The 20,794-nt window shown below is 62.1% G+C and overlaps 1 protein-coding gene across 1 annotated transcript in view; it reads right to left on the bottom strand.

Annotated features, from left to right (window-relative positions):
* Window positions 1–20,507, bottom strand: part of KIF26A (kinesin family member 26A) — a 40,132-nt gene extending 19,625 nt beyond the window's left edge. Inside the window, exons 1-3 of the mRNA XM_064293068.1 lie at window positions 20,297–20,507; window positions 8,419–8,850; window positions 1,054–1,238 (exon numbers count right to left, since the gene is read on the bottom strand). Of these exons, the coding sequence (XP_064149138.1) occupies window positions 1,054–1,238; window positions 8,419–8,655 (422 nt within the window). The 5' untranslated portion in view covers window positions 8,656–8,850; window positions 20,297–20,507. The remainder of the gene's footprint in view (window positions 1–1,053; window positions 1,239–8,418; window positions 8,851–20,296) is intronic.
* Window positions 20,508–20,794: the final 287 nt, after the last annotated feature.

The following is a 20,794-nucleotide window of genomic DNA, read 5'->3' as shown; positions in this document are numbered from 1 at the left end:
GTGACCCAAGCCGGGCCTGCCATTACCGCTCATTAGCCGCGATTACATCCTTTAATCCCCAGTCTTGCACGCCAGGGAGAAAAGAGGAGGCCACCTGGGTCTGAGAACCCCAGGGCCCTGGCCAGGGCGGGAGGGGGCTTGCTCCGCCCACGCTGTCCGTGGCACTGCCTTGTCCACACCCAGCCAACACGCCCAAGGACCTGTGTCCAAGGGGCCTTGAACTCTGCATTCTGGGGCACCCAGAGATGGTCACACCCGCCCACCCAGAGCCCCACACCTGGGATAGGGACACACAGTGCAGTAGCCTGATCACCCTGACGTGGGATGCTCCTGGACGAGTGAGAACCAGGCCTCCCAGGGAGGGGTACAGAGAGGGTGCCTCAGACTGTGCCAGAAGAGGAGAGCAGCTGCCGGTTCTCGGTGTAGCCCAGCCCTCCAGGGTGCCTTCCTCTCCACCTCCCCACGCCCAGCCCCCAGGGACACCCCTGCTCCCCACCCTTGGTGCTCGCCCAGTGCAGTTGGAGCTGCCCAGGGCTGCACGGGCCTCACCTGTGCGCCTCCCCTGCCCTGGTTCTCCTCCCCCCACCCCGCAGCCTCCTGAGCTTCCCTGCTCCAGGCCAGGCCTGTCCATCCTCGGTGGTCACCATACCCCACAGGCACACTAGGGGGTAGAGGCCCATTTTACAGATATGAAAACTGAGGCACAGAACGGTTTAGGGGCTCACCTGAGGTCGGACACGGCAGAGACTGGGTTCAAACCCAGGACATTCTCAGCAACTGGCCACGCAGCCTGCCCTTGGCAATTGGGTCCCCACTGGGGCGAAAGGAATCTGGACACCACTGAGAGGCTCGGGACAGATGCTGGTTTTCCTCGCTGCTGCCCTGTCACCCACATGCCTCACCCCATTGCTCCTCCCAGCCCCTCACTCAGCAGTGGGAGAAGCCACGGTCTCCAGGAAAGTTCACAGGCCACCCAAAGCCAGGAGCTGGGGGTCCCCGCCTACTGCCGGTTTCCAAACTGCCTGAAGCTGCCAGAACGCCAGGATCAGGTACCTGATGAAGAAGGAGGCCGCAGCCGATGGTCCTGCAGAGCCTGCTGTCGTGGGGGCTGGGGTGACCAGGGCTGTGGTACAGGCCCCACCAAGCCCCCACGCCTGGGACACACCGTCAGGGCCCGATGCGGGGGGGCCATCCCTGACCGTCTCCGCCACCGCCACTGCAGCCACTGCCGCCTCGGCCTGCGGGGAAGACGAGAGACCCCATGAGGGACAGACTCGGGGGACCCTCCCAGACAGGGAGAACAGCCGCAGGCACTGCCACCCCGGAGGCCTGTGTCACAGCACCCACTCACAGGGCCCCCGCCCTCAGGGCCCTCTGCCAGAGTGGCTGGAAGACCCCAGAAGGCACAGCTGGAGATGAGACCAATAGGAGGAGTTTGCCTGGCCCAGAGCCTCCCGCCCACCCACCAGCCCATGCATGTTCGGCTCTGCAGTAGAGGCCAGTGGGGTGCAGCCCTGCTGGCTAGGGATGAGGGTGCACACGCCTGGCTGGGTGCCGTGGAGAGAGGTGATACACGTGGGTGCCCAAGGGCACCAGGACCCAGGAGGTCCCCTGCCTTCCTGCCCCTCTCCCCCCCGGCAGTTTCAGAGCTGCGGGGACCCCAGAAGTCAGGACTGCCAGACTCAGACCCTGCACACCTCCTCCCTGGCCGGACATCTGGGAGCACCAAGAGGTGTAATTAGGAGAAGCCCACAATAAATATCTGTCACGAGCCCTAATTGTTTCATGTACAGTAATCTGTGATGTTTCCACCCTCTGAAATACTACCATGGCATTTCCAACTAATTAGCTAAAATAAATTCCAGAAAAGGAGACAGCCTCGTAACGAAGCACAAATGTAATTAAATGCCCTGGGTTGGCGCCGGCAAACCCAAGGCCACCCTGTATTTTGTCATATGGGGACATGTCAGTCTGGGCCTCAGGCCCCTGCCATAAAGCCACCCTCAGCCTCAGGCCTGGCCTGAGGGGGGGTGGGGTGGGTGGGCAGGAAGCAGCATGCCTCAGCAGGTTCACCCTCAGCACCCCTTCCTCAATGTCCCCGTCCCTGCCCATCAAGGCTCCCAGCACCTGGCCCAGTCACTGGGGGTGTCCCAGCTATGATCTATCACAAGTATTCAGTCGACAACCCTCCTGGCCGGAGCACAGGGTCCCCACACAGACAAGGCTCGGGCTGTGTGTGACCTGTCTGGTAGCCTGGGGGTGAGAGCCAGGGTGGTGCTACACTCGGGGGCCCAGTGCCCTTGGGGGTCTCCCAAGTGACACATAGGCCGGGGTACCACATGGGCAGAACAGGCCGCTGGGCCCAGCTTCCTCGCTCTCCGCAGCAGGGTCCTACCCCTCCCCCCAGTCCCCTCAGCCCCCCTGCGCCAGCACTGGTCTCCAACCACTCTTGGGGCACAAAGCAGAGGCATGTCTGCAAGACAGCTCCACAGGCGGCCCCCACGGGCCAAATGGAAGTTGAGCACACTCCACACCCATGGCCCCTGCCCCCAGCTCCCAGGACACCGGCCACCCCCCAGGGCTCCTGGAACAGGCAGGCAGTAGTCAGAGACAGCAGGGCTGGACAGCCCAGGGCCTCACCCGCCTCTGCTGGCCAGAGCCCAGGCTCCCAGTACATGTACCAGCACTCCACACCCCCACCTCAGCCTGGGGGCTGGGCTGCTCCTCTCAGGAGAACTCCTACTCGTCCCTCAGAGCCCAGCAGAGCGAACCCTCTCCTTGGGCACTCCCTGCCCCGGCCCCGGTGCCCCGCCCGAACTTCCTAAGCCCTCCGACCTCTCCTGCTCTCACCACGCAACACCTGGGCCATCCTCGGCTCCAAAGCCCTGCACGCTCCCATTCCACCCCCTGGAGCAGCCAGTGTGAGCCAGGAGCCAGGGAGCCCCTCAAGGGCACCCACTGTCCTGCCTGGCCTCCTCTCACCCTCCTGTCTGGCACTCAGTAGGTGTTCATCCTGGCAAGGCCAGCCACATGGACAGCCCCAAGGCCGGGAGGAGAGCCAACAGCCGGGGTATACAGGGGGCACCAGCCCACAAGGACACTCAGAGGAGGGCCAGCCCAGCCAAGACTGGGCAGGAAGGTCAGGAAACCTGTTCCTCTCCCATGTGGCTGCAAAGGTCTGGGATCCCAGGTGTGGGGGCACACAGCTTTCCCCCAGGTTCCCATACACAGGATGATTTGACACTCCCACTCCTGGAAGGTCAAGTCTCTATCACTCAGCACACGAGTGCTCTGTGGGACGCTCACTCCTTTGTCAGACTCAGCCGTGCAAGACAGAGGGAAGTAAAGTCATAACGTGCTGACATCGACCACCAGGGCCCACGCCCCTCAGAGCAGTGCCAGACTGGGGTGCTGGGTACCCATAAGCACCACTGGGGCAGCTCTGCACAGTCACCCTACTACCCTGAGTGGGCTCCTGTTGGCCCCTATTGGGGGCCACACCTGGGGTCCTGGGACAGCTCCAACGACACACAGTCCAATGGAGGCATCACAGCACCCCCCAGACAGTGGAGGCCGAGGCTGCAGGGCTGACAGCGGGGGCAGAGCCATGCCCCTCTGCTGAGCCACAGCCCTACGTGGCCCCTCCCAGACGTCCCGGCATCTCTGCCTCCAGCCCTCTGCTCCAGCCGGTGTTCCGGCACCAGCCAACATCGGTGCACACCGGCTCAGCGCCACACTGACCTGTCTCAGGAGGTCCCGAGCACGCCTGGCTCCGCCGCCAACCCCACGTACTGCTGGGACGCAGCTCCGTCGGTCGGAACGGCCCCAGCCGATCCCTGCCGGAAGCAGAACCCGGGCATGCCAAAGAAGCCGTTTGGCAAAGCGAGAGGCAGAGGGAGGTGGGGAGGGACGGCGAGAGGGGAGACCACAACACAGGGAGAAGAGAGAGGGGGCCACAGAGGGGGAGGCAGGCAGGCAGCCAAACAGAAAACGAGATGGAGGCTCACAAGCAGCAACGAAAGGAAAAGCAGGGAAGAGAGGGGTATAAGAGGGCTCCCATCCCACCCCTGCCCCACAGAACCAACACCGCGGAGCCTGCTATGTGGGATCCCTGACCCCATCTTTAGGGAATCCATCGGCCTCCATGGGGCCCTGGGGGTCCATGGAACACAGTTTGGGAAACACCACACTAAGCACTTCCTAGGGAGCCCCCAGCCTGGATTCTGTCTCTGCAGACTCGGGACCTCACGTAGCTGTTTCCTGCCAAAAAGACGGCAGAGAGCAGAAGGCAGGGAGATGGGGTCCTGGAGAGGGTGGGGTGCTGAGCAGCCAGGGCATCCAGGAGCAAGGGGTGATGTGGGGCTGAAGGCACAGCTGGGCCAGCTGGTAGGGGCCTGGAATGCTGGCCCCACCCCTGCACGAAGGGTGAGGACAGCATTGCCTGGTGAGAATGTTCTGGGGCCTCAGCGTGGCAGATGTACCGCCCCCCCAAATTCTGACTCCCGAGGGCTTCAGTGTGTGGACTCCTGGGTCAGGACAGCGCTCCTTGCTGCAGGGGCCCCACATGGGGGAGGGCACTGCCCAGCCTCCACTCCATGGGTAGGTAAACTGTGGCAATGAGGCTGGGAGCACCAGGGAGAGCCAGGTCCCAATGCCACCCCAGCTCCCTCCACCATCCACCCTCCAGGCCAAGCCCCTGAGGATGAGGATGAGGATGAGGATGAGGATGAGGATGAGGATGAGGATGAGGATGGTGGGCACCCCCAGGTCTGGTGGTGGGAAGCCAGGCTGGCACGGGGCGGGGTGGGGAGGGCAGCAGGATCAATGCCCCCAAGCTGGTGCCTCCCAGACACTGAGGCTAGAGGGAAACCCTGGAGATGACCTCACCTCCACTGCATGGTCAAGGCCAGCCACAGCGCCTCCTCCAGGAAGTCCCCCCAGGCTGTGCTCCCTTAGCCCCAGCCCACAGGGCCCAGCGGGAGCCCTCCATTCCTGGGGTCCCCTCCCTGGATCACAGCCTGACCTGCTCATGTCTGAGGGCTCAGGGAGGTATGCTGGACCCGAGACAGTCAGCCCCTGTCCCTAAGTCACTCGCAGACCCCTCGGCAGCCAGCAGCCCCTGTGACATCAGGCTACGAACCCCACTGTGTCACTGCCACAGCCCCCCCCCCCCACTGCTCACTGCCTCTCAGTGTCCCTGGTGCCACCGTACTCCCATGGGCTCTGAGAAGACGTCCTGTGGCCAGGCCCCCCCCAGGGGATCCTCAGTGCCCACATGCACTAGTCATGGCCAAGGCCCAGGTCCTGACAGGCCGGGAGCCACGTGGCCCTCACAGCGATGACCTGGAAGGGCCTGCTCTGGGCACGTGGGGATGGGAAGTAGCCATGGTTTTGATTACAACCACAGCTGTCAGCCCTGTGCTGCTCCACCCAGACCACTGGGCACTCTAGGACAGCTACACCCCCTACAGGAGCCACCAGGTAGGCTCTGGGACACAGCACCCAAAAAGTTCCAGGCCCTGTCCATGGCTCCAGGAGGCCCTCTGCACCCTGGGTCACCTACCACTCCCTCCATGCGTCCAGCCAGCACCAAGCTGCCTCCTTCTCCAGCAACCCCTGCAGAGCCTCGGCGGAGATGGAATGCCCCCCCAGGCAGACTCCTACCCCTCCTCCACACCACGTCCTGAAGGTAGCCACAGTCCCGCCACCCTGAGATTAGCACTGGCCTAGAAGATCGCCCTGCAGCCCAGGAGGTCGGCTGCCGTGGAGGTTCATGGCCGCTTTCCATCCAGAGGCCACCCCATGCAGTTAACATCCCAGGGCCACCTCTAACGATCGCCCTGGGCTCAGGGAAATCACCTCGTCTGGTCTTCAACTCCTACTTACGTGTCCAATAATCTGCCTATTGATCGCCCAAACTGCTGCTGGTTATACATCCATCCCCTCCCACCCAAGACGCAATCAATACGCATGGGGAATGGTGCTCGACGCCACGCTTCAGGGCACCCAGGGAGAGTCAGCGCCCCTGCCCCAAGCTTACAGGTCGCTCCCACCTGCTTCCTGAAGCTCAGCTCAGACCCTGGGGCGTGGCCGGCTGTGGGCGGCCCAGAAGGGAGACACAGGAGGAAAGGTGCCTTTGGGCCCACCCTGGGAGATGAGGAAGAAAGCTCCCTCTGACATGGGTTGCTGCCTCTAACCCCACTGCTCCCAGCCGGTCATGCCCTCCTCTGCACCAGCTGCCCACAAAAAAAAAAAAAAAAAGCCCACAGGACACATGCAAACCCTTCTCTCCATGCAGCACTTGAGGCTCCTTCAAGACCTACGCTCAGCAACCCCCAGGAAAGCAGCCCTCCGTTCCTGGGGTGTCCTCCCAACCCTCATGGTGCCTTCCACTGTCCCAGCCACGCCCCAGACGCCAGCTGCCCCATGCCAGCCCACCATCTCTGACACTTTCCTTCGCCCCCCTTAATGCCACGGGCTCCAGGAAGCCCTCCCAGCTCACTTGGACAGGGGCAGCACCTCCAGCCTCCCCACCTCTGTCCGGTCCCCAGAGCGTTTTCCCAGGAGCCCAGCTCTCAGGCTGGGAGGCAGGGGAGGGATGCAGAATGACTGGCCTGCCTGCCTCTCCTCAGGGCTGCGAGCCAGGTGCCCTGGGCCAAGCGCTGCAAGGGGGGCTGGGCGGATCCTCATACCAGCTGGGGTGCGGTGAAGGCCCCGCAGCAGCAACCCTCTGTGGCCCAGCCAGTGGATTCCAGTACCAGCAGGGCTGGGATTCTCACCAAGACCTCGCCAGAGGTGGCAACCTGGGAATCAGGCCAGCATCCCAAACCCAGGAGAGGTACAGGGGCCAGGCAGGGACCATCTTGCCCAGGATTTGCCCCCCGGGGGCAGTGGAGTCTCTGGGACTTCCCCTGAGCCTCCATCTGCCACAGCCCCCCACCAACGCCGAGTCTGGGGGAGGTTTCTCTGTACCCCAGTCCCTCGATCTATCTCAGAGACACCTGCACTCGGTGGCCAGGGCCTTGCGAGTTTGCACCCCATCTCTGCAACCACCATGAAACAGAATGGTTCCCGCGGCCATCCCCAGATCTCTGAACCTGGGGGCTCCGTAGGGTGGGAGACGTGGGGGGCTCGGCCATTCAGCCACCATGGGCCTGTGTGAACCCCAGAGGCACAAGTGGGGGACTGAGGGCCACAAGCTGCCTAGACCCCCGCCCCCACCCCCTGCTACCTCCCTGCCCCCTCCACCTCTTCCCCTCCCTGCCTCCTGTCCCCCCCATCCCCACCCAAGCACCTTCCCCTCCCAGCTCCCTCCCTGGCCAGTCTCCCCAGAACAGCTCCTCCTCTGCTCCGCACCCAGGGCATACCCAGCCACCTGCTGGCACTGGTGAACCCTCACCTCCAAACAGCCAGGCCACAAGCCCTGGGAGAGTGCACCCCTATGCATGCAGGGCAGGCTGAGCTGTGGGGACCTCCAGGGGACAGACCCCCCCAAGGCAGCCCATCACAGATAACTCTGTGCACTCCCTTCCCAGCCCAACACCCTACCCCTCCTGACACCCCATCCTCAGGCCCCATCTCCTGGATGGTAAACCAGGGTACACAAAGGAGATGGGAGAGACCCCAACAGCAAAGCCCCGTGGTTGCAGGAAGAGCCTAGGCCCCAGATCTCAGCAGGCACCCCCACCAGCCCCCACCCACCCTCAAAGCAGCTTCATTGCAGATGGGGGCGGGGCGGGGGGTGCTGATGCCAGCCAAGGTCCCCAAGGCTGCCAGCTCCTGTTCACGGCCCCTAGAGCTCCCACAGGTGCCAGAGGTCACTCAAAGGAGGCTATACACACGATACCAGTGCAGTATCAGACACTGCTGGGGTTCCCTGCTGGGTCCCCTGGGGAGGGGGAGCCTTCCCAGGGTGGCGGGCCATTCTGGAATCAGTTAGGGGAGGAAGACAGGTGCTCAGAGAGCCTGGGCCCTGAGTGGGAGCGGACATGGCCCACCCACCGCCTTTGGGCCCCACTCCACCTCCCGGCTCTGCCTTGGGCAGGTCCCTGTCCCTGGGTCTCCAGGGCAGCTGATATGGTGGCAAGGCTTGGACCCCCCACACCAGGAGATGCTTCCCCACCGACCCAGAGGTGAGGATCTGGCCATGTCCCAGGAGCCCCTGAGGCCCCCAGAAGTTCACAGCCTGAGGCCACACATGGCCTTCACATGTGGTCTCATAAGCCAAGGCCACCCCAAGCCTGTACGTGGATGCTGTTTAGAAAGCAATATTCCCAGTGCGGCGTTGACGCCCTGGCATGCCACAGTCCCTTGGGGCAGCATGGGCCACGGCTGAGATGTGAACTGGGACCCTTGGAGGGAGCCAGTGTCCAGCCCGTGCAAGCAGCCCTCCCCCAACCCCAGGGCCCCGGCACTCACCAGGCACGTAGGCGGGAGGAAGCTGTTCACCCCCGAGACACTCCACATGCCTTCCAGACACTGCTGGGCCTGGATGGTGACAGTGCTCAAGGCTCCTCCGGGTCCGGCGGGGGACACTGACACCTGGACACTGGGAACAGGAGGCCAGGCCAGCCCCTTCCTCCTGTCCGGGCCAGCTCGGCCTGCCGGCCTCCCCACTGGGCCTGCCAATGCCTGCGTGTCCCTCGGGCTGGTCATGCCACCAGGGTGTCCTCGGGGGGCGTCGGGGCCCTCATGGCAGGCATGTGGCTGGGGCAGCTGCAGGGCCTCCCGCGTGAGCTGGTTCAGGTGGGTGGCACAGACGTCACAGCGGTGCTCGGGCTCAGGATGGCACACTGGCAGGGCCCCAGGTGCCGGGGGCTTGTCCAGGAGCAGAGCAGAGAGGCGAGGGTCCTGGGGAGCAAGGGACAAAAGTGTCGTCAGTGCTGGGTGGGGCCTGCCACCCACTGCCCATCCTCCTCAGCCACCACCGCACGATCCGTAACAGTTTAATAAGCCACGAACAGTTTCATCTGCACGCGCCCAGCAAGAAAATAACGAACGGCGGGGTCCCCGGTAGCTGCCCACCTTCCCCCGTCCTTAATGTGCTCAGAAGCGGCTAACAAGGAGTGTTTGCTGGGCTCCCGGACAACTGGGCCAGCATGGGCAGCCAAGTCCACTTGTCCCAAGGGTCCCAGACGCTGGGGAGCAGGGAGGGCACCCTCCACCTGCAGCCCTGGCCTGGGTCCCAGCTGGCAGGAATGCTCTGGAAGGCAAGGCTTAAAAGCAACACCTATTCCAGAGCCACACAGTCCCAAACTGACGCTCAGCGAAGGCGGGGCCGGCAGCCTAGAGACCCCTCCCTGCCTTTGCCAGACCCTGTGGGTGTGCCACAGAGGCCACATCTCACAGATGACACTGACCAAGTTAACACATGGCAGTGATAAGCAAGGCAATCACAGTTCCACAAGGAGACCCTTCGGAAGACCCCACTAAAGAGCCCATGAAAGGGGAAAGTGCTGGATGGCAAGAGGCAAGGCTGGAGACCCAGGCTGCTTGACCCAGGATGACTCAACTCCTCTGGGCTCTGAGGTGCTCAGAGGGTGGGCTGCCCCCAGCCCCATTCTCCCCTTCCCCTGAACTGAGGGAAACACATGGATCTCTACTGGCAGACTACAGGCCAGAGAGGGGAAAGAACAGGTCCCAGGAGCTGGGGAGCAAAGAGGGCCCCTCACCCACCCTGCAGTCAGGGAAGGCTTTCTGGAGGAGCTGGGAAGCCATCAAGTCCTTATTCCCATGGGCCCATCCTGTGTCACTCAATAGCCCCCACCAAGCTCTGCCTCTGCCCCTCCCCAGGGTAGCCTTGCAGGGGCTAGGGTCTAAGATGGGGCCAGGGTCTGCCCAGCACCAGGAGGAGCGGTCAGGCTCTCCGGGCCCCAGGACAGCCCACCCTTGCATCCTGCCCCTTCCCAAGTGGTGTGGCCCAACCACAGGGTCCTGCCTGCCTGGGGCAGCCCCTTGTGTGGAGCGCCCGCCCTGCCCAGCTTCAGCCATGACTACCAGGCTTTTCCAGCCCCCACTCCCGGAACAGTGCAGAACCCCCGCGCTGGCCTATGCCTCTACTTCCCAGCAGGTCAACTCTACCCGCCCTCGTGCCTCACCCAACAGTCATGGCCAGGGCCCACTGCAACCTGCACAGACGGCAGAACCTTCGGAGACTGGCACCCTCCGCCTGCCCTGGCCAGAGGTCCGGAGGAACTCTGTCCAAGGTCTGGCTCCAAGCCAACCACCCTGCTGACCACAAAAGGAGCCGCAGACCCCAAATACACCCATTTCTCAGATGAGGAAGCTAAGCCCACCATCCCCAAACACATTCCCAGAGCCTGCCTGTGGCCAGCCAGACCTGTGTCCATGGATGCCCCAGAGGGCTCAATTCTAGGAGATACCTGTGGCCCAGGGCGGGGACCCTCGGCCAGGGCCCAGCTCTCGACCCAGCATGAGTGTTCAATCGCTCTTCTCTATGTCCTCAGCAGCACCCCACACCCCTCAGGGCGAACCCAAGCTCAGGCCTCAGCCACTGAGAAGTTCTCCCCCCAACCAGGGCAGACCCTTCAAGATGAAATGGTGACCCCAGCCGGCCGTCAGTCGCACCAGCTCATTTACTGGCTGCTCTGGAAGGTCTGGTTCTCTCTGGCCAGGGCTGGGGGCTCAAGTTCCCAGGGTCTGGTCCCCATTAGCAGCCCCCACTCCCACAGGCCCCCCAGGGAGTGCTAAGGTCAGAGGTACTGGATCAAAGGGCCCACACAGGGCCCTGCCGGACACCCCTTGTAGGGGGCCCCGGAGGTAGGGGTCACGGAAATGCTACAGGAACCCCCACTCCACTCCCCGCTTCTGGGGCCATTCGCAGGCAGGGGGCACACAGATCTGCACATCACACCAGATTCCCTGGCTGTGGCGGGAGGGGCTGCGCGGCAGACAGACTGACCCCTCTCAGGACCCTAGTCCCAGGCTGAGGGCTCAGACAGGGCCTCCAGGAGAGGGGCTCCCCCATCCTCCCTCTCGGCTCCGGGTTCTGCCGACGCCTATTTTCCAGGTCCCTGCTCTGATGACTCCATTTTTCCACTCAGCAGGCGGCTGCTAATGGTGGCCAGGCGTGAGAGGAAGGCAGTCTGCTGGAACCATTAGCCAACTTGAAAGGTCCCAACCCAGGCTCTACCCCCACCCCAGACCAAAACCCAATCCAGACCTAGCCCCCAGCCCCAGCTACAGCTCCAGCCCCCATCCCACACCCAGACCCCACTCCCACACCAGACCCAGATCCAGACCTAGCCCCCAGCCCCAGCTCCCGCTCCAGCCCCCACCCCACACCCAGGCCCCACTCCCACCCCATACCCAGATCCAGACCTAGCCCCCAGCCCCAGCTACAGCCCCAGCCCCCACCCCACGCCCAGATCCCACTCCCACCCCAGACCCAGATCCAGACCTAGCCCCCAGTCCCAGCACCCAGCACCCAGCCCAGCCATGCTCCCAGCCCAGGCCCCCAGGCCCAAGAGCCCATTGTTGTAGGGCCTCTGACTGTCTTGGAGGTGCAGGTCCCTGGGGGAGCCCACCCTGCCACCTCCATGTGGCCTACACAGCAGGAGGCAGGAAGGGCAGGGCAGAGAAGGGCAGGAACCCTGGCTGACCTAAGTAAGGATGCTGCCTGGACCCCCACCCTACCTGGGCTACGCCAGGCACAGAGGGTGAAAGAAAAGGCGACAGGGGCCAGAGTAGCCCCAGCACCCCAAGCCCCCACCCAGCTGTGTCATCAGGAATTCAGACTGCAGCTTCAAGAGGCCCCAGTCCCACCCAGGCCTCGGGCACTGAACATTGAGTCTAATGGGAGCGTGGGCTTCAGGCAGTGGGGTCGGGCCGTGGGCATCAGAACTGGGCCATTGCAGCTGAAGGCCTTTACGAGAGCCACAGCGGCCATCCCGGCTCGGGCTCCCCAATAGCCCCTTCCTCCACACCCCACAGCCCCCAGGGTGCTGGCCCCGTCCCAGCATCACACCAGGCCTGGAGGGCTCCTCCCCCTAGACCCTGCACCCAGCACCAGGCTGGGCCCTTCACAGGGGCCAAGGGTCTGTGCTACTTCGACATACTTGGGGCCTCGGAAGCAGGCCTGGGCAGGCCCCGGGACCCTCAGTGCACGCCCACAGTGTAGGGACCCCAACTTCCCTGGTCTGCAGGCAGGGGAGGGGACAGGCAGCCTGGGGTGACCCAGCATGCTTGGGGTAGAGATGGGACAGGGTCCAGGTCTTCTACCCCAGTTCCCTGGCCTGGGTGAGGGGTCCGGGTGGGGGCTTCTCCCAGGGAGCCAAGTTTGACCCCAGGGTAGGGTGCCCTGGCAGGAGGTGAGGGCATCCACCTACATTTCCACACCACCTGCTGCTCTGGGCTGCAGTCTTGGTGGGATGGCCCTACTTCCCGCCCCAGACGCCAACCTGGACAAAGGCCCATCCACCCCTTCTCCTTCCCTAAGAGCTGCCAACAGAGCCCCTGCCGTCACTTCCTACCCCTCCCAGACCTCAGCTGCCGGCTCTGAGGCCAGGACCCTTCCCCAGCTTATCTCCCCTCTAGCCACAGGCAGCTCAAGTGTCCACAGGCCCAAGCTCCTCAGGGGTCATCCCAGCTTCAGGAACTTTAACCCCTGAACACCTGGCCACCAGCCATGCTGTCACCCACCCCTCTGAAGCCCAGGGCTTTCAGAACGACAGTAATTACGCTGCTGCAAAATACGACTTTCAATTTTCTCCTCATGGTCTAATTAAACAGATATTTTACTCGCGTTCAGAAAATGTTTTTCTCAATTTGATTCAATTTAGCGTTATTGTGCACAACCCACCTATCAGGTCGCCCAGGTCTTCGGGGGCCCCCTACTACTTAAAAATGATGATTTTTCATTTTTATTCTGGTTCTTAGGTCTCCGACTTCCTTTAAATAATCCTTCCATTTTCTCCTGTGTGGGAGACCCGGGACTTCTCATCAGCGCTGCTGTGGGGCTCAAGCTCCAGGGCCAACCAAGTGCCCCCAGGGGCAGAGCAGGAGCTGAGCCGACCCTCCACACAGCTGGGGCCAGCATGGAAGGGAGAGGGGAAGGGGGACGACCAAGCTCTTAGGACCGATCCTGCTGCAGCTCATACTGACAGTCCTGCTCGAGGCCCCCATTGCCCCGTCACTAAGAAGGGGGCACCCACTGCAGGTTCACTGGGAGGGTAAATAGGGCCCAGGCCAGGGGGTGCTTCCCCACCAGTCCCCAATGGCCAGTTAGGGCCAGAGGCAGCACCGGCGCAGAGACCCCATGGCCTGTACACCCCACCTCAGCCTCCCCCCACAAACAAAGCGTGCTGGGTGTGGCCACGTGCAGCCACCGTTTCCGCAGTTGACAACAGGTCCAGGAAGGGACCCCCCAGCTGCCAGGAGGGCGGCTGCCCTTGGGGTCCAGCTGTCGAGGAAATTCCGACGTGGGCGGGGTCACGGGGCCAGGGGCACAGTTTTCCAGCCTGGAAACTTCTCAGCTGCCCCCGGGGCCCCTCCTACCCAGCTGGGCCTCACTAAAGGCCGGACTTCCGGCCAAAGGCCCGGTCCTGCTCCCCCTCCCTGAAGAACCCCAGGCAGACCCTCCCTTGGATGCCCGCCAAGACTCTGGAGACCAATCTGTCCCAGCAGGCTGCAGCTCTGACCCAGGCCTCCTCCTCTGCCGGGGGAAGGGCACCGGCCCACCTAGCACTGACCGGCACGTGTCTGAGCGGCCGTGTGCCAGGACCAGCCAGCTGGGCAGCTCAGGCACAGACGAGTTCATTGAGACCCTCCTCCCTCAATGTACAGCCCTGTCCTCACCCAGCGCCATGCCCAAGGCAACAAATATCGACACAGCCCGGGGAGGGGGCCTGGGGGTGAAAGGCCAGATTGACAAGGACAACCTCAGCTCGAGTGGGGGGGGCAGAGGGTCAGGCAGGACATCCTGCCACTCAGAGAAGGTGCTCAGCACACGGTGGGGGCTCAGGGTCACCGGGTGCACTTTCTATCCAACTCTGCACCCACCACGGACCTCTGTTCCCTGTCTGTGCCGTTGATCGAGCCGGCCCTGACACGTGGTGACCCCACGCACAAAAGAACAAATGACGCCCAGCCCTGTACCATCCCCCCAGTCAGACTGTTGCGATCCATAAGGTTTTCACGGGCTGGTTTTCAGAGCTCGATCACCAGGCCTTTCCTCTTGGTCTTAATCTGGGTGAGGGAGGAGAGCTGGCCACGACTGTGGACCTGGGCATTACCAGCCTGAGTGGAAACAAGGTGGGGGTGCAGTGGCGGGGGGGGAGCCTGAGACCAGACATTTAGGGAGGGTCCAACCCTGCAGCCCAATTCCACAGGGAGGGTCCAAGCCCAGGGCAAGGCACCCAGTGGAACCCAGCTCACTCCACCCAGAAGCAGAGAGGTCACTAGAGTCAGGCCATCCATCACACACAGGGCTGGAGGTCAACTCGGGTGTCATGTAAGCACACCCATCCGAGGTAGGTCACAGCAGGCGGCAACTGGACGCCAGGCCACCAGGGCCATAAATCCATCTGTTGCAGGTGCCTGGCCAAGCACTGCCCACCCCAGCTCTCACAGCCCACCTGCCAGCCTACCTGGGACACTGCCAGGGAGATGAGGAGAGGTCTGGCCAGGGGGCCTCCTCGAAGCACCAGCATCCTGGTGGGGCCCTGCATACAGCCCTCAGCTACCCTGAGATCCAAAAGGCCACACTGCCAGCTTAGCTGCCACCCAAACCCTGATGTGGAATGGCCTGGCCTGGACCCCTCCACAGGCTCACTGTTTCCATGGACCAGATGGCCACACTGAGACCAGAAATACCGAGGAGAACCAAAGTTTATTTTTATTCTGTTAACTGACTTGAACCCCACACCCTCTTGCGCTGTGACTTCTAGAAACTATAAAATATAAATTACGACAAAGCTATAAGACTAAAGAAAGTAATAACCAGAGTAAATATGAATAATCAGTTCCCATAAAACACGTAATAAAAGTCCCATACAATTGGCAAGGAACTGAAGAAGAGTAAATTTGCTATGAGCTTCCTGAAAGACAAAGAAAGAAGTGAAACTAGACTTCCTTTGCTATATAAGACAAGAACCAGCTTTCTGGCTTCCAAATACGAGCTCCTTCCAGGACACTCAACGGAACCTTGAGAGGGTTCCAGACCCATTCCCTTAACCCACTACAAGCCATGAGGGTCTTCCATGACAAGCCCTCTGGCAAGACACTGGGCAGAACTGCCAACTCAGTCCTGGGCCAGAAACACCAGACGTGCAGCCCAAGGTGCTGGGGTGAACTGTAGCTTCTCCCCTTCCTGTACCTCCACCTGTCTGCGGAAAGGCAGTGAGGCCAGCGGCCTGGCCCCACCTCTGACTGCAGCCAGCCTCTGATAGAGCCAGCCCCCTCCAGCAGGACACAAAGCTCAAGTAGCCAGGAGCCCGAAGTCCCTGTGCCCAGCCAGTGGCCAATGTTCCCTCTCTGCTTCTGGCTAACGCTCAAGGACAGTGGGTCCCGTCATTTAAGCTAAATCCCTTCCCCACTGCCCACCCCTCACTCCCCAAACCCCAGCTCAGCAAAGGAAAAATATGCACAAGAAGGGGCCCCATGCCATCCCACACTGAACCAAAGGAAGTCCAGGTACTGGCTCTGAGCGCATCAGGGCAGGGACACCAGCTAGACCAGGGCTCACTGAGGGGGCCCTCTTCCCTGCCCTGCCAGACCTTGGTGTCCAATGGCCTGTACGTGCCCAGCTGGACGGGAGCCGGCATTGGAGAGAACGCCCTTGGGGGCCCAGCTGCAGGAGCAGTCCTTCCTAGCTGAGTCATCCCATCCCTGACAGCTGGGAGACCGCCCGGCAGCCACTCCAGGGAGCATCTGCCCCTCTCACACCTCCTCTGGCTGCCACCGGCCCACCAACACCTGAACCTGTCTGGGGAGCACTCCGGGCCCCGAGGTGGGCACCATAGCTGGGGCACAGAGGGGCCTCAGAAGTGGGTGGAGCTCGGGCCAGGCTCCAAACACGTGGAGGGCGGCAGCCACCGGCCCGGCCCCAAGCCAGGGCCCCGGGCATGTTGACTTCCAAGACCAGATGCACTCAGCCAAGTCAGGCACAGCCCCGATAAAAGGTGGCCCCAGGACACACCGACCCACATCAGTGGGTTCAGAGGCGGGGCCATGGGGTGGACGCCTCCTAGGGAAAGTGGACCAAGGCCACAGCCAGCAGGACCGCCACCCCTAAGACACCAAACAGGTGATGGGAGAGGTACGCAGACTGCATACACACACACCAGAGCCAAGCAGATGGTGGTCTGCAGGCCACCAGCCACCAAGAGCCAACACCCTGTGTACTACGTCCTACGGATGCCTCGGAGTCAGGGTGTGCCACCCTACACTGCGCTCAGGGACTAATCCGACCACACGCTGGGGCTTCAGGTGGGCAGGAGGCCACAGGCAGCTGAGCCTCCTGCCTGGGCAAGCAGAGATTCACCAGACTTAAATGAGAATTGATCACTTTCCCACCGCTGGGTGTGATAATCAATTAGGCGCCAGTACTGACACTGGAATGTCACGGGGTCTCCGGAGAAATCGTCACTTCTGTGTGACGCATGTGGGGCAGCAGCTGGAAGGGATGCCCAAGGGGTGTTCTCCCCTCCACAGCAGGAACAATCCTTCAGGGGAGGGGTCACGGTCCTCACCGGGCAGAGAGCTGGGGTCCAGCCCCGAAGTCCACCAGGTGACTACCATAGGAGTGCTGGGGTGGAGAACCATCGCTCAGTCACTCAACAAACGTTTCTGTGTAAGGTGGACACCTCCTGGCCTTGCGGCACCCCGATGTGGTGGTGGCAGACTGCACAAGGGGTCACACAGAGCCCAAGGGGGTGTGGAAGGGCAGAGAGGGGTGGCCTCACGGGGGGTCGCCTGGAAGTGGGAAGCTGAGGGGAGGGGAGGCGATGGCCCTGAGGGGCCTCCTGAGCTCTGCTGCTGTGAATTGAAAGGGAGGCTAGGCTGGGGGGTACAGGGAGAATGAGACTACAGCCAGCCAGTGTCTAACACCACGGCCTGGGCAAAGGGGTCAGTGGGGGGCAGCAGGGATGGGAGCAGGGCCGGGTGACCCTGTGTCCCCAGTGATAGGTCCCTGACAGACTGTCACTGCACCCCCCAGGCTCCCCCTACCACTGAGACTAGGCTGGGGACCCTGGTGGTGGGGCCTCTAAGGGATGACCCTGGAGATGGGTTCTCTAACAGCAGGGAGGCTGGAGTCCCAGGGTCCCAGTTTACCCCCTTAACCCCAGCAATGGGTCAGCAAGTCATGCTCCCAGAGGTGACAGTAGGAGAGGCGTTAAGTGACACACAAGCTCTCCATAAGCTGAAAAGTGCTGTCCTCAAGGAAGCTCACCATGCCCCGATGAGAAATAAGAAATGGCCCCCTGGGAAAATCCTGAAACGCTAACTCCACAGTCCCGATGGAGACCCTGGGTGTCACAAATAGTTAACATGCTCCACTGCTAACCAAAAAGTTGGCGGTGCAAGTCCACCCAGAGGAGGCGCCTTGGAAGAATGGCCTGGCAATCTTCTTCCAAAAAATCAACATTGAAAACCCTGTGGAGCACAGGTATACCCTGACACATCTGGGGTCACCTTGACTCTGGGCTGACAATTCCACGGCAACCGATTACTGTCCCAATGCCACATGGGCCTTAGAGTGAGGCCTACCCCACCCCATCACCCAGGCCCCCCCGCTGGGAGCGCTCCAGAGCCAGCTGCACACCCCCACGCCCGCCAAGAGAGCTCCCTTCCCAAACCAAAGCTGAAAGCAACCCACATTGCAGGCTTCACCACTGCCCTGCTGAGCTTGCATGGTTGAGCCAGGGGGCAGCGGTGAGTCTGCCAGGACACCAGGGGAGCCAGGTTCTCCAAGGCGACAGGACACAGACACCCCACCAAGATCTCACCCCTGGAACACACGCAACACACGTGGACCCTGTTTCCTCCTCTGGCTGAGTCTTCCCTCCCCTTGGGCACAGCACCCCACAGGTTGGACAGCCAAGCCGAGCTTGCCCACAACTGACCACAGAGAAGCCCACTGAGGCCCAGAAACCTTGGGCATGGGGCAGGACCTGCCAGGCAGGGGCAAGGTCCTGCCACGAGCCCAAGCCGAGGCCCTGGTCTACCGGGTGAGCGAGGGGCAATAGAGGATCTGGGGGGTTGGGGAAGGGGGCATGCCCAGCCTGGCACTGGGGATAAGTACCCAGAGTCAACCACCAGAACCAGGGAGGCCAGGGTAGACAGGAGGCAGGTGCCCTGGGTGGTCAGAGCCGTCTGCAGGGAGAGACAGACCACTGAGGGCCCAGATGAGGGACCCGAGCCCACCAGGGACTGCCATGGTGGGCAGCTCCCGCCTCCTGCCCTCACCACCACTGGCCTGGGTAGTACCACCAGGGCAAAGTCCACTCCAAAGTCAGAATGCCGCTCAGGTAATAGAGCCCCTCCTCTCTCTGGCCACCTGGGGTGGTAAGGAGGCCCGTGAATGCTGACAAGCACAAAGGAGTCTGTCCCAAACCACCCTTCCTTTGATGCCTTTAACCCTGATATGGGCCTTCTGGGGCACAGAGCCTAGCAAAGGCCCAGCCTATATCAGGACAATGCAGACTCACTGCCGTGGAGCCAAATCCAACACACAGTGACCCTACAGGACAGAGCAGAACCGCCGTGGGGTCTCCAAGGCGATCATCTTTACAGAAGCAGACGGCCACATCTTTCTTTCAAGGAGCTGCTGTTTGTTTTGAACTGCTGGCCTCTCTCTTAGCAGACAAGCGCTTTAAGCACTGCACCACCGGGCTCCTTCGAAGGACAACACAAACTGAAAATAAAAGGTTTTTATTCTCTCAATCGAAAGTAAGAGAAAAGGCTTCTGGAATTCACTTTAATCAACTTGTAACAGTAAAAATCTTTGTTTTACTGAAAAGTACGTAAATCTAAGCTTCTTGGCAGCAGCCAGCTCTTTGAAACGTAACTTCAGATTGCCTGTCTCCTGTGGCCCAGGCCCCAAACTGCAAATCCACCACCAGACATAAGGATACTAGAAAGTAAACCATCTCATCTTGAAAACAAGGTTGGATGCCCTCCCATCTTTGCAGTCTACTTAGCAATTGCCTGGGACGCATCAGGTTTTTGTTCAAGGTTTGTGAATCATAAAACGTGACTTCCTCTGCTATTTCTGTGGAGGTTTTCTGGGTCGGGAATAGATTTTGTTTTTAACTTTTCCTCAACGCTTGCCCCATTAGGCGTGGATGGGTCCGTGGGACAGCCCCACCCCGGACAGGCTGCAGGTCCTCTCACCTGGCTGCAGTGGAAGGGCTGCAGCCCCGTGCCTTCAACCAGACTCCAGAGACCAGGCCTGTACCCCGCCCCCCAACCACCAGGCCCAGCGGAAGCACACGGAGACCCAGACGCCCAGGGTCTCGCCCACCCCCCTTACACAGCACTATATTTAGATCCATGGGAACACTGGACTTCCCAGGAATTCTTTCACAAGGTCTGAAGGTCAGGAGGGCAGGCTTCCTCTGGAGACCCCCACCTCAGCGCATTGCGAACTTCCAGGCACATTGTTCCCGGGAACAATGGTCCCCGCCCCGTGCTTTCCAAGCCCACTGGCTGCAAATCTGCAGAACCCCTGCCCTCCAGACACCCTGTCCCCTGGGGCTGCAAGCCAGGGACCCCCTCCTCCCCAGGGTCCAACAAAGCATTTCCCAGATGAGTAGTCGGTCCAGGATCTACAGGGGATGAGGGGGGACGCTGGGAGCGGGGCAAGCAGGGGCCGGCCCACCCTGGCATCCTCCAGGCCCTGTGGCCCAGGTGTGCAATTACCCGACACCTGGCTAGGGGCCCAGGTGCCCCAAGGGCGACAACGCACCAAGTAACCTCTCATTGCTGGCAGGGTAGGGGCTGTCCCACCCTGGGTGGAGTCCCTGTCACCCTCCTCCCTCCTCCACTTGAAACACAAATGTGGCTCCAGCTGTTGGGCATCTGGGCTCCAGCAAGAAACTCGGGCCCAAGCCCCCTGGCATGCCGCTGCAGGAGACCCTTAGGTAGAGTGGCAGCAACTCATGCACACTCGTGTTACCGCTGGGAAACCGAGGTTCAGAGAGCGAGGCCTGGGAGAGTGAGGGCCTGGCCAAAGGCACCTGATGGCGGAGCAGCAGGGCAGGCAGGATCGGAAGCAAGGTCTTCTAGGTGCCAGTGGGCCTTGCCTGGAGGGGCCACCCGAGGAGGGGTCACTTACCCGGAGGGGTGTTCCGGGCCCGCTGACCAGCTTCCACGCCTGTCGCTTGAGCTCGGCGAGCTTCGTGTGGCAGTGGCGGCACCAACCGCCTCCTCCGGCCGAGTGGCCCTGCTCGGCGCTGGCCCCGGCGCCCTCGGGCGCAGGGCGGCCGCCGCATGGGTCCTGGTCGGGGCCGGCCGGCAGCCTCTTGAGAGAGGACACCTCCAGCAGCGGCAGCGGCTCGTGGGCTGGGCCGCCCCCGACTACCTGCGGGAGGTGGGGCGAAAGCCGAAAAGGAACGGTGAGCCTGGGCTGCCACCCGGCGACCCGCGCCCGCAGGCCCCAGAGTGACGCACTTGCCAAAGTTGGGGGCGTGGGCCCGGCCTGCCACCCACCGTCTCCCTCCACCCCTGAAGGTCCGGCTCCGGGTCCCTCCCAGCGGAGGCCCCGAGCGCCCGGCTCCAAGCCCGCCCCGCACAGGGCGCCGTGCACCCTGAGAGCATCCCGGCGCCCGGCTGC

Source organism: Loxodonta africana, chromosome 10, assembly GCF_030014295.1.
Source record: "Loxodonta africana isolate mLoxAfr1 chromosome 10, mLoxAfr1.hap2, whole genome shotgun sequence".
Lineage (NCBI taxonomy): Eukaryota > Metazoa > Chordata > Mammalia > Proboscidea > Elephantidae > Loxodonta > Loxodonta africana.
Note: the sequence above shows the minus strand (reverse complement) of the source record. Positions and strands in the feature narration are given on the sequence as shown.